Genomic DNA, 11,708 nt, shown 5'->3' with positions numbered 1-11,708 from the left:
TATCTCGTGAGATGAGTGTTGTTAGAGTTTATGTAAACGCATCCCTTCTCATTCCCACCAGGAATCTTTTCATGGTCTCCCTAGAACCGGATGGCTCTGGTGCCATCCATCTCCCTCTTCTCCTGCCCCACCGGGCAGGTAGGGCCCAGTGCTGTCCTGAAATCACCTGGGAGAGCATCCAGAAGCCCTACACCTGCATTCCACCCCAGGCTCTGGCTAAGTCAGTCTACACTCAGATTTTGAAATCCTCCCAGGGAACTTAGAATGTAGCAAAGGTGGAGAGCCTCTGAGGGCAGGGGCTATCGGTCTTCTGAGGGACTCCAGTGCCAGTGCATTTGGCACACTCCAAGTGCCCAGCAAGTATGTATCTCAACAAGTGGATAGAAGCCATTGGTTTTTCCCAAGGTCCTGAAGGACTGGCAGGCTTCCCTGAACACAGCCTCCATAACCGCTGTCAGGTGTGGACATCAGGCTTGCTTCCTGCAGATGTTCTGCCCTCCTCATCCTCAAATGTGGGATGCTGGGGTGGGGCAGGAAGAGAAGGCCCCATCTCTGTGGGCACATGGAGGGTGACAGACGAGAGCTGGCAGATGGTCCTGGCATAGATTCTTCTGGATGAACAGGTCCAAGATCTGGGGGAGGCCAGTCTGAGCAGCCTGGGTCTGGCTGCAGCCTGGGAATCTGGGTTTGGACCTGGGTCTCCTCCTGAGCTGCTGGGAGTGTGTGAAGGGTCAGGGGCAAGAGATGCAGAGAGGGACGTAAGAAACTCCTGCCATCCAGGTAACCGAGCCTCTTCTGTGTGTTCTCTTGCCCCTTAATCCTGTTCTCACCACACTCTGCTGGATGGATCCACTGTCCCCAGGGGGGCTGATTCGAACACTTACTTCCTCCTGGACTGGGGGTGTGGGGGGGCTTGAAGTCCTGTGGCCAGGGTGGGCTGCTGCCAGCAGGGCCCACGCCCAGGCTCATATGGGCACCGAGCTTTGGGCTGTGGTGGGCTGTGGGGAGGGGCTTACATTCAACTCTCTCTCTCTGTCCCCCGCCGTGTAGCAGTGCCCTGAAAAGATGGGGCCAGAGTAAAATTACTCTGAAAAATAAAATCTTTTCAGAAAAGGACTGAGGCTGAGAGAGAGGCAGGGTCCAGGCTGAGAGGCTGTGCTGCCCTCTTCTGGGACTGGTGTCCTGCACAGTGTGGTGTGCCACCTGTCCTTATAAGCCTTGTGCAGCGTGCAGCCTAGGCAACTATTTCAGGGCAGCTTGGGTTGGGGCTGTGGGCTGCAGGTGCCAAGGACAGGGCCCTACTCAAGGCTGGGTGCCTATGGGACAGTCACAGAGCCTCTGCTTTCCAAAGAGGCTGCTGGGCTCTGAGTTTGCTGCCCTGCCAGCCTCCCAGGAAGGAAAACACCTTCTGGTTTGTCACCACAGAGTCACAGATGTGCAATAAACGAGGCCTTTTATTAGGGTCGAAGGGAAAGTAGCCCAAGGTGCTGGGGGGAGGAGTATGGAGAAGAGTCACTGTCTTCATGAGCTGAGCTGTCATTCATCCTGTGGGGACCCAGCACAGCCCTCCAGGGAAAGGCAGGTCAGCCGGCACCACAGGCCAGGTTTTGGGACATCCTGCAGAGCTGCCCTCCTCCGGCCGAAGCGACCCACAGGTCGGATCCTGCGTCCCGTGTACCAAGCAGGATTGATGTCAGGGGCTGGACAGGAAAGAGCCAGAACAGCACATGGGGTACCTGTCCCAGGAGATGTGCCAGGTGCTTCTGGAGGTGGCAGGGCCAGGCACACAGGCTTAGCACCCTGCCCCCTTGGGCTCCTCAGCTGACCGCTACCAGGTTATTAAGCCATGTGACACCACCCGGGGAAGGGGCACTGGCCGAGCCATTTCTGGATAGCGGTGTGGCTTGAGAAACAAGGATTCAGAAGTATACCAGGATTCAACATCCCATTCCTTCCCAGGTTCTAAAGGACCAGTCCCAGCTGGGAAAGGGTCAGGGCCATTCTGGGAGAGTCCTGTTCAATGTGTCCTTTCCAGCAAGAGGTTAGCTCTGAGAGCCGGGGCATGTGGCCAGGTCAGTGGCCTGGCTAGGAGGTGGTCAGATCCCGCCCAGGTGCCAAAAGCCCAGTGTACCTGGGGTTGAGGGTGGGGCAGGTACTCACTGCGGACCTCCATGGAGTGCTGGCGGGCTCGGTTTGTCACACCGGGAAGGACAAGGCCCAGCAACAGCAGGCACAGGAGCCAGGCCCTCAGAGGCTCCATTCCCAGACCTTCTTAAGGTAGAAACCCTGCACAGCCTGGGGACAGGGACAGGAAAAGTTACACACGAGCAAGGGTGTGCGTGCACAAAGTTGGGGACCTTAGGTCATTGGTGCCTCAGAGGTGTGTGTGTGTGTGAGTGAATGTGCACACGTGTGGGTGAGTGCTAGTACCCGGTGCGTGTGCATGTGTACGTGTGCATATGTGAGAGTGTGTCCAGGCATTGCATGCGGCTGCAGTGCCCCATGCTGTCCTCTTGTCTGTGCTAAACCTGGCCCTCCACACATTCCTTGCCTTTTTGGGGCCCCTCTAAGCAAGGGCATGGATGCCCTGTCATCAGAAAGGCCCAGGAGGGAGCAATGTCTTAGAATAGCCACTGCTCTGTCTGTCCATCTGTGTTTGGAATGAAGAGATGCATTCCCTGGCCTTAGTGGGGAGGCCAGGGTCAGTAGGTCTGAGGGGAGCCACAGAGGCATGGCGGGGGTGATTTCTCCAACCTCAGACATGGCCGGGGTGGGTGATGAAGGAGCTCAGCCTGGATCCAAGCTCAGAGGCTGGAACCTCAGAGCACAGTCCTTTCCCCCACTTGACATGGGGATCCAGCCTGCCACCCTGCCTGGCTAGAGGACATCAGCTGACAGACAGCCAGACATTGCAGGACCCTCATCATCCTCCACCCTTACTGAGCGTGCTTACCCTGTCTGTGACCTCAGAGCCAATCTGCTGAGGCCTCTCTTCATGTGGTATCACCCCCTACAGGTGACAGAAACGGGGGCGGCTGTGGACAAGAGCAGGTGCTCAGGAAAACCCATGGCCCTGCTGGAGGAGAGGTGCTGACCCGCCTACATGGTGTCCAGTGGCAGACCCCTTCCCCCTGCTCCCACCCGCAGCATTTCAGCCCTGAATACTTCAGAAGAGGACCTTTCAGTCGATCTTGACTTTCTAGTCTCTTCCTAAGAGAGGCTAGAGGAAGAGCTGTCCATCAGAGCTGTTTAAACAGTCTTACTGGGGTGTCCCACATGGCACAGGGGAGTCCCCACCTAGAAGAAAGGGCAGTGACAACTGAAGAATAATAAAGACATGCATCCACACAGCTGGCCCCTTTGCTTGCCCTCCCTGGATGGGACCTAGGCTAGGTCAAGGTCATCCTAGAATGTTAGCAATGCTTGATCCCCAGGGACCAGCTTCCTGGAGAGGTAGAGACAGAGACATGCTATCTGGCCAGTGGGGTTTCCTGGCTCTGCTTCAGAGTGGATCACCCTTGTCTCCACCATGGACAAAGCTTGACCCCATGAGGGCAGGTGGCCCTGGATGACAGACCTCAGAGTAGCTGTCATTGCTTGTCTCACTCAGCACCAGCACTGGCTGCTGGGAGAGCAGGCAGGTCTCAGGTAAACCCAGCCCAAGCCAGACTAAGGAGAGATTTCAGAGAGGAGCCCGGCAGCAGCTCCTGTCCCTCTAACGCCCCGGCACTACTCACCAATCTTCCTTGCGTGAGTCAGAGGGCTGCCAGGCGGGTGGTGCCGTGAGGCCCTGGTGGGAACCTGCTCACCTTTTATAATCCCAGGGGGGCAGTGGACACTCCCAGATGCTGCCTATCGCCTACCATCCCCAGTTGCCTCCCTCACTGGGCGGCACCAGGAGAGAGAGGCGTTGGCCTTTTTTCTTTCCCTTTCCTTTTTTTTTTTTGTTGTTGTTAAACTCTCATCAGAGATGTGATTTGTTCCTTCCTGGATTATATAATTTCATTTGGACCAAGTGGTTTTAAAGCACATTAACTGCCTCTCTTCACCCTCGCCTTTGGGCAGAGTCGAGAGTAGAGAGTCCACCACCCTCTCGGCTCCAGCACTGTGTGACTGCTAAATCAGAAGACACCCGCACACCCATCCTTTCCACCTTTCTTGCCCTTCTCAAAACTCTGGCTGTCCACGCTGAACTCAGTTCCTCCATGGCTCTGCCTTCCTTCTCAGTCCTTGCCCGTTCACCCACGTGACTGTTCCCAGTTGCAGTGCTCTATCTCCATCCTGATCCTGTATCTTAAAAATATGTATCCTTGGCTTTTACGGAGAGCTCATAACTAATGTCTAACACACAACAGTTATTATTAGATAACAAACAGGTCTATTTTTATTATTAAAAGCAAGTTTGTTTTTTATTATGGAAGCAATTCATATATGTTGGGAAAAATTAGTGTATGCAAAAATAGAAGAAAAAGCATTGATAGTGTCAAAGAAGCCAGCCACTTTTCACATTTGATGCTTTTCCTTCTGGGGAGGTCTCCATGGGCTTTCCCACCAGCTTTATCCTGTTTACACATGTGAGTCTCATCCTTTCACTACTACATCATCCTTGAGTTGTTAAAAATCTGCATATGTGTGACATTTTAAATAACTGCAATATTCTTTTTTTTTTGGCAGTACTACAGTTCAAACTCAGGGCCTCATGCTTGCTAGGCAGGTGCTCTAACACTTGATTCATTCCACCAGCCGTTTTTTTGTGCTGGGTTTTTCAAGATAAGGTCTGGAGAACTATCTGCCCAGGCTGGCTTCGAACCTCCATCCTCCTGATCTCTGCCTCCTGAGTAGCTAGGATTACACGAGTGAGCCACCAGTGGTCAGCTTAAATAACTTGGACCTGAGAACCTAAATCACTCATACTGGGAATAACTACAGCGCGTACTAAAGGCCAGTTAAGTACAATTGAATTCCATCTTCTTAAGGGAACTCTGCTGAAGAGACAGCAGGTTGCTTCCCTTGGGCTCATGCAGGTGGCCGGCTGGTGTCATTTCCTGGTCCCACCAGACTTCTAGGAACAGTTTCAGAGCAGCACTTGGCCCTTCTTGAGGAATGGCTGCTTATGAGAAGAGAAGGGCTCCCTGGGAGGTCTGGTGTCGGGTGGGGAGGGGTGAGGAACTCACCTAATGCCTGGCTCCATCTGGGGTGAATTCCATCAGAATTCATAGTTCAGGAGGCAGCGATGAAGGAAAGCCCCCAGTGAGAACTGCCATCATGGAGGGTGATCCTGTCTTGGTGGTGGGTCTTCCAGGTCTTCCAGTGGTTCTCATGGATGTGTTCAGTCCCAGAGCTGCCTGGGACAATGGAAGCTGAGATCTGGGGAGGTAAGTCCTGACCATCACGTGAGAGTGTGGGTGTTGCGTGTGTGTACACCTGTGTTTGTGCACGTGAATGTATGTATGTGTGTACTGTGTGTGTGTATACAGATTCCTCCTTTCAGCAAGGTGGCTCTGTCACAGTGTGGTGTAGGCAGCTTGTCATTTGGAGGGCTCATTGAGGTGTGGCAGCAGGTGGGGTGAGAGGTGGCACAGAGATCTTGGCCTCTCTCCAGCCCCTTTCTGCAACCTCAAACTTGATGCCACCCATCAGAGGACTTAATTACTGCGAGGCACTTTGGATGGCTTTTGGAGGGCAGGTGACAAAAAGCCCAGGTGAAGTGTGGTGAAGGCTGTTCTCACAGTAACCCTAGCCCGGGCCTGTCAGGCTGCTCCTGGATTCAGGGTTCTTTGAGAAGTGGATCCCATGCAGAGTTTGCCACAAATGGTGATGAGGAAGCTCTTCCCATGGCTCTTTAATGGGGTCATGGGTCTCAGGGTGGGAGATCCAAGTGCTCTTGGTCCAGCTGTGCTTGGCCAGGATCTCTCCCAGGACTTTATGTGGCCTCTTGAGTTGCAGTGCATGTGAACTTGAACTTGTGTATGAGGGTTTGCTTCCTGCGGAAAGTATAACCCCCATGCCTGAGACCATGGGCACCTGGGAATAAAAACACCAGCCGCCATGCTCCTTGTCCTAATGTATTAAGCTATTTATTTGTAATCGGGTTTTCTTCACCAGTGGAAGTGGTCTTAGTAGAGTTCCCACTTACTCTGCTAATGCAGTAGGTTACAATTGTAGGTTTAAAAAAACAGACATCTAACATTAAAAGTACTGGCTCTCCAGGAATGAACCTTACCTGGTTAAGACATATTACACTTTAAATTCACTCTTGGATGTGTCTCGCTGATACTTTGGTTAGAATGTGTGCATTACTGACCTGTTGCTTTTACTCTCCCTTCCTCACACTTTCTGTGTACTGTTGTGTTATTAAGGTTTCACTAAGCTTGTACAGGAACAGAAATGCACCCCTTTGACTGTTCTCTGAGAGATGTGGAGGAAAGGTAAGAACTCTAGCACTGTCTGGAGACACAGGGCTTAGGACCCACTAAGGCCTCATGGGTGGGGATTTCTGGGATGAGAGCCAGAAGGGCTGAGTTAGAAACATGGCAGGCGATGGAAAGCCCATGTGGCAGGGCTGCTGTGTGTGTCTGGAGCACTGTACTGTGGTCTCAGCTACAGCCCTGAACCAGAGTGTGGACAGACTACAGGTGGCTGTGAGCAGCCCCGGGAATGGTGGGCACATCTGGGAAGGTGTGAAGAGGACAGGTGGATGAGAAAGTGGATCCAGTGAAGGAGCCAGAGAAAGAAACAGAGATGCAGGAGGCAGGGCCCAGGCAGCAGGACCTCAGAGGTGAAGCAGGGTCATGGGCCATGGTCTCTCAGCTTCATGGCAGAGGACAGAGACATGGAGCCAGGGTTGTGTTCCAGCCGTCTGCAGGCTGAAAGCTCCTTCCTTTGCCAGTCTATGGGCGACACTCACACCCCATCCTTTAACATGTTTCATTTTTGCCTCTGTGAGGGGTTGGCTCCTTCTGTAACGGGCTACAGAATAGTCATGTTTAGGTTTGTGGGCCATCAGGTAGCGTTTGCAACTGGCCAACCCAGTCACTGTAACAGAAGACAGTGTCTTGGATTTGGGTGTCACACAAACAAATGGTGTGATGGGGGCCCATAAAACCTTGTTTGCAAAAACAGACCCAGAGTTGGATTTGTTTTTTGGGGTGCATTCCTGCCCCCTGGTCTATATCTCTTGTGGACAAATTGATTGTGACAGGTGTGTAAACCACAGTAAGACCTCATGCCCTGTGGAGGTCATGAAACCCATCATGTGACATGGAGAACAGCAGATGGGTGGTTGATGTAGTGTGTACATGCACTAAAGGGACCTCCTGTCCTTGTGGGCCCAGTAGAGACTTGTCATCTGTCCTGAGCCATCTCTGGGTGGGCTAGCACTGAGGATGTACCTGGTCCTGCACATTCCGTCCCCTGGGGATCTGGAACAACAGGCTAAGGCTGCTGGAGGGGAGTGGTCACAGAGAGGTGGTGCTGATGAGGCCATGGGGCATCTGTAGAAAGTCCAAGGAGCAGTCCCCAGTCAGGAGGGAAGAGCAGGGACCCAGACAGGGACAGAGCATGTGAGGACCTGGCTGCTGCTTAGCCGGCCTGGACCCTGTGTTCCTGAGGCTGGATCGTTGGCTCCCTGAGACCCAGAGGTAGCTCTGTGTTCGTCTCCCACATGTGCTATTTCCTGAGGGCTGAAGTCAGTGAATTTCTGCTCCTTGCACTCAAGTTGAAGAGGGCTGTGAGGAGCCCCATCCCTTCCTGTTCTCAGCATAGTGAAGAAGACCCCACTGTTTGGGGTGTACTGCAGGTTTGAGATCTTTGCGCTCCAACCGTCATGGCACAGTGCTGTGCGGTGGGTCAGATGGCATTCCCCCCAATTCATGCCCATCTAGAACCTCAGAATACAACCTTGAATGGAAGTGGGACATTTGCAAATATCATGGAGTCTTGCTGGATTAAGATGGGTCCTAAATCCAGTGAGTGGTGTCTTTATAAGAAGAGGACTGACACAAGAGAAGGTGATGTGGGGGTGGAGGGGGAGAGCGGAGTGATGCAGCTTTGAGCCAAGGAATGCCCAGGATGGCTGGCCACCACCAAGCCAAACTTCAGATGGAGTTGACTCTGCTGACACCTTGATTTTGGACTTCTTGCCTCCTGAACTATGGCAGAATTTTTTTTTTGGTGGTACTGAGGTTTGAACTCAGGACCTGGTGCTTGCTAGGCAGATTCTCTACCACCTGATCCTTTTGCCTTAGTTATTTTTCAGGTAGGGTCTTGCGTTTTTTTGTCTAGGCTACCCTAGTCCACGATCCTCTTACTTAAAACTTCCGCATAGCTGGGATGATAACATGCGTGGGTCCCCGCACACAGTTTTTTGTTGTTGCTGTTGTTGGGATGGGGGCTTGGTAACTTCTTGCCTGGGCTGGCCTCAAGCCATGATCCTCCCAATCTCTGCCTCTCAAGTAGCTGGGATTACAAGCGTGAGCCACTTCACCTGACTGAGAGAATCAATTTTTGTTATTGTATTCTATCCGACACAGGGGTTAGGCAGGCAGTTGGGGAAACCTGATGGCTGAGAATGATGGCTTGGATGTTAATTTAAAAAAAATCACATCCTGGCCAACTGACATTAGTGGAATGACTCATGACATGAAGCAGTGCCTTGGTGATCCACGGACCTTGCCCAGTCCATTGAAAATGACTGTCCGGTCTGGCTATCCTGCTCCCCTGCCTGGCATATGGGAGGAGTTACTGATGCACAACCCTATTTCTGGAACCCTATTTCCTGGAATGGCCACCACCATGTCTGGAACCCTATTTCCTGGAATGGCCACCACCTCAATAAAAGTTTGAGATTTTGGGACCCTCAGGGCAGCCATTCTTTCTGAGCCTGCCGCCTGCTGCCTCTCGGGAGTGTACTTTCACTGCTCTGTGTTACTAAACCTGTTCTTGTTAAGTCTCTTTCTTTCTCTGATGAGACCAAAACCTTCTGGCCCTGACCCTGTCTGTGATCTAGACGCTGCGACATACATTGGTGGTGCTTTGTTGCAGTGGCCACAGGCAATGAGCACAGGGCTCCATAATGTGTGTCCGAACTAAAATGAAATGCCTTTTCCTAGTGTTGTTCCCAGAAGAAACTAGACTGTGGTTTTGGCCTGTGTGTTTCTTAAACCTGGGGTTCTTCTGGACTCCTAGAAGGACTTGGTACCACCGAGTGGGAAAGAGGCAGCCTTGGGAGTGGGAAGCTGTCTGTGGTGGTAGAATGGCAGTGACGAAGGGATATTCCAGTACCAGCAAAGCTGGCTGTGATGTAGATGGCTTCTGAAAACCCAGGTTCTTTAGATATTTGAAAGCACTCATCTCTGTGAATTAGCAAGCTGTCTTAGACGTGAGAGTTGTCTGTGCTATGGTTCAGACCGTGTTCCCCTGTGGGCCATGTGTTAAAGGATTGATCCTAGGATGGTGCTCTGGCCAGCCGTGTACTTGTTCCTGTCTGTGGACCATGGGGAGCTCGCAGGTGGACCCTGTGCAGTGGGGCAGGGGGTGTGTCTACTCCTCCCTCAGCATCCAACGGGTCACCAGCTCAGTCACTTCCAACCTCACCCACAGACGCCGCCACATCTGCCCTCGCTCTGATACAACAGGGACACGCCTGTGGCCAGGGCCTTAATGGAACCATTCATGAAAGCAGCTCTGCAAAGCCAAGGGTGAAGGGGGAAAGACCTCAGCGGAAAGGGTTTCTGGGTCAGCAGGTGCAGGCAGCATTGTCCCTGAAGAAAGGTCATCAGCTCAGCTGTGTCTCCTGGGTCAAAGGCTGGCAGGTGGCCCTGGCTCTGTTCTGTGACCCTGAGTGAACAGCTGAGTGTCTGAGAACCGTCATCCCACAGGTGGGGCCCACACCGATGGGTGTCACATCTTGTTTCTGGATGGTGGCCGTGATCAGCAGGAAGCACAGAGTCCGTTAAGGACCCATGTGGAAGGAACAAGTGTGGGCTGCCTTGTCACTGGGTCCTGTCCCGTGAGTCTCCCCCTTCAGGGCTGGTGCGCCATCACAGGTTTCTGCAGAGCACAGACACACATACACATGTGAGTGAGTGTGCACATAGGTTCCCATGCACAAGCATGCACACATAAGCACATAAATACATGCAGAAGGATGTGACAGACACACGTGCACATAGAGAAACACAAAACATCTGTGTGCACACAGATACAAATGTAGATGGATGGTGTTTGCACATGCATGCTTGGCAGTATGCACACACATACATACCAGCATGTACATATTACACACAGAGGCACAAATGTGTGGTGTGCACACAGTTACACACCAGCATGTACGTGCACACACAGATGTAAAGGTGTGGTATACACACAGACACACACATGAGTGTGAACACAAATATACACCAGCATATACACACAGAGACATGTGAGTTCACACATAGACAGTTGTGGTGTGCACATAGGCACTTAGGCACACACGCAGATACACACATGGGCACGCACATACACACACAGGTGCACACCCATGTGTGTGCACAACTCAGGCACACACAGAGATGCTTGTGCTTGCTTTCCTCCAGGCATTAGTCAGTCCCTTGGGGTTTTTTACTTAATTTTTCTCAGCCTGTCTCCCCAGCTGTGAATCTGGGTCAATGACACTGACCTCATCCAGTGGGGCATATGGATGTGTGGCAAATATTTGATATTGAGAGCTCTAGTGCAGGGAGGTATGGTTCTAAACATACAGATTTTCAAGACCTCATTGGCAGGCACTCCCTGTACTCCCTCCATTGTCCTCGGTACTCGTGGGGGTTGCTATGCTCTGGCCAGGGTGGAGGAGCCATCAATATTCAGCCCTGGCAGCAAGCTCGATGCAGACAGAGGTTTCAAGAGGTGCTTTGCAAGGGAAGAATAAGCTGGAACAGCTTTTGAGAGACTGGAGCCAGGCTGGTCACTGCTCGAGCTCCTGTAACTGGCTTGAAGTTGAAGCCTGTGGGTAATGAGAACTAGCCAGGGGGCCGAGCTGCTCAGACATGGTAGGAGAGTGACAGGGAGCTATGGCGCGGTGGCTTGGACGTGGTATGTCCTCCACGGTTCATGCATCGAAGGCCTGATCCCCAGGGTGGTGGTGGTGAGAAGGTGGACCTTTGAGAGGCAGGGCCTTGAGAGAACTCCTCAGGTCACTGGGGCACACCTTTGGAAGGGGTTCAGAGAATTCTCCTGGGACCCTGGTTAGTTCTCAGAAGAATGAATTGTTTTAAAAGCCTGAGCCTGACCCCCTGCATTGCCCCTTGTCACTCTATCTGGAGATGTCATCTTGCATTGCCACACACAGTCCTGTTTTTGGATGCCATCTGCTAAGAGGTCCTCACCAGAACTGAGCTGGTGTCAGAGTCATATCCTTGAATCTCCAGGATGGTGAGCTAAGCAAACCTCTTTTCTTTGTAAAGAAGCCTGCCTTCGGTATTTCATCATACAGTAATGAAAAAAGGACTAACAAAGGGGTTTTGGATCTTGATGGAGGCCACTGGCTGCTGAGTTTTCACGTGCATCTCTAGCACTAAGGTGGTCTGAGAGGTCACTGTGTGTTTCTGGGAAGTACATGCAGAGGCCTTGGGCAGAGCCCATGTGAGCTGCATGGCTGACAACCTGAGCACTGAAGGAGTCAGGCGCAGGTCTTCGGGATGCATTTCCTGTGGGAAGTGACCTGC

At 52.3% G+C, this 11,708-nt stretch overlaps 2 protein-coding genes across 6 annotated transcripts in view; both read right to left on the bottom strand.

The window, feature by feature from the left end:
- Window positions 1-1,456: 1,456 nt before the first annotated feature.
- Prlh (prolactin releasing hormone) lies at window positions 1,457-2,296 on the bottom strand. Its single transcript, XM_020187563.2, has 2 exons — window positions 2,161-2,296; window positions 1,457-1,700 (listed from the first exon to the last, which is right to left on the bottom strand). The coding sequence occupies exons 1-2, from the start codon at window positions 2,258-2,260 to the stop codon at window positions 1,537-1,539; spliced, it is 264 nt and encodes an 87-aa protein (XP_020043152.1). The 5' UTR covers window positions 2,261-2,296; the 3' UTR covers window positions 1,457-1,536.
- A 3,755-nt stretch (window positions 2,297-6,051) lies between these two features.
- Window positions 6,052-11,708, bottom strand: part of Mlph (melanophilin) — a 46,720-nt gene continuing 41,063 nt past the window's right edge. For all 5 annotated transcript variants that reach the window (XM_074072075.1, XM_074072074.1, XM_074072070.1 and 2 more), the window contains one exon: window positions 6,052-10,050. In XM_074072075.1, coding sequence (XP_073928176.1) covers window positions 10,024-10,050 — 27 coding nt within the window. In that variant the 3' untranslated portion in view covers window positions 6,052-10,023. The remainder of the gene's footprint in view (window positions 10,051-11,708) is intronic.

The sequence above is a fragment of the Castor canadensis genome, chromosome 4 (assembly GCF_047511655.1).
Source record: "Castor canadensis chromosome 4, mCasCan1.hap1v2, whole genome shotgun sequence".
Taxonomy (NCBI): domain Eukaryota; kingdom Metazoa; phylum Chordata; class Mammalia; order Rodentia; family Castoridae; genus Castor; species Castor canadensis.
The sequence above is the reverse complement of the archived record's forward strand: the minus strand, read 5'-3'. Positions and strand labels throughout refer to the sequence as shown.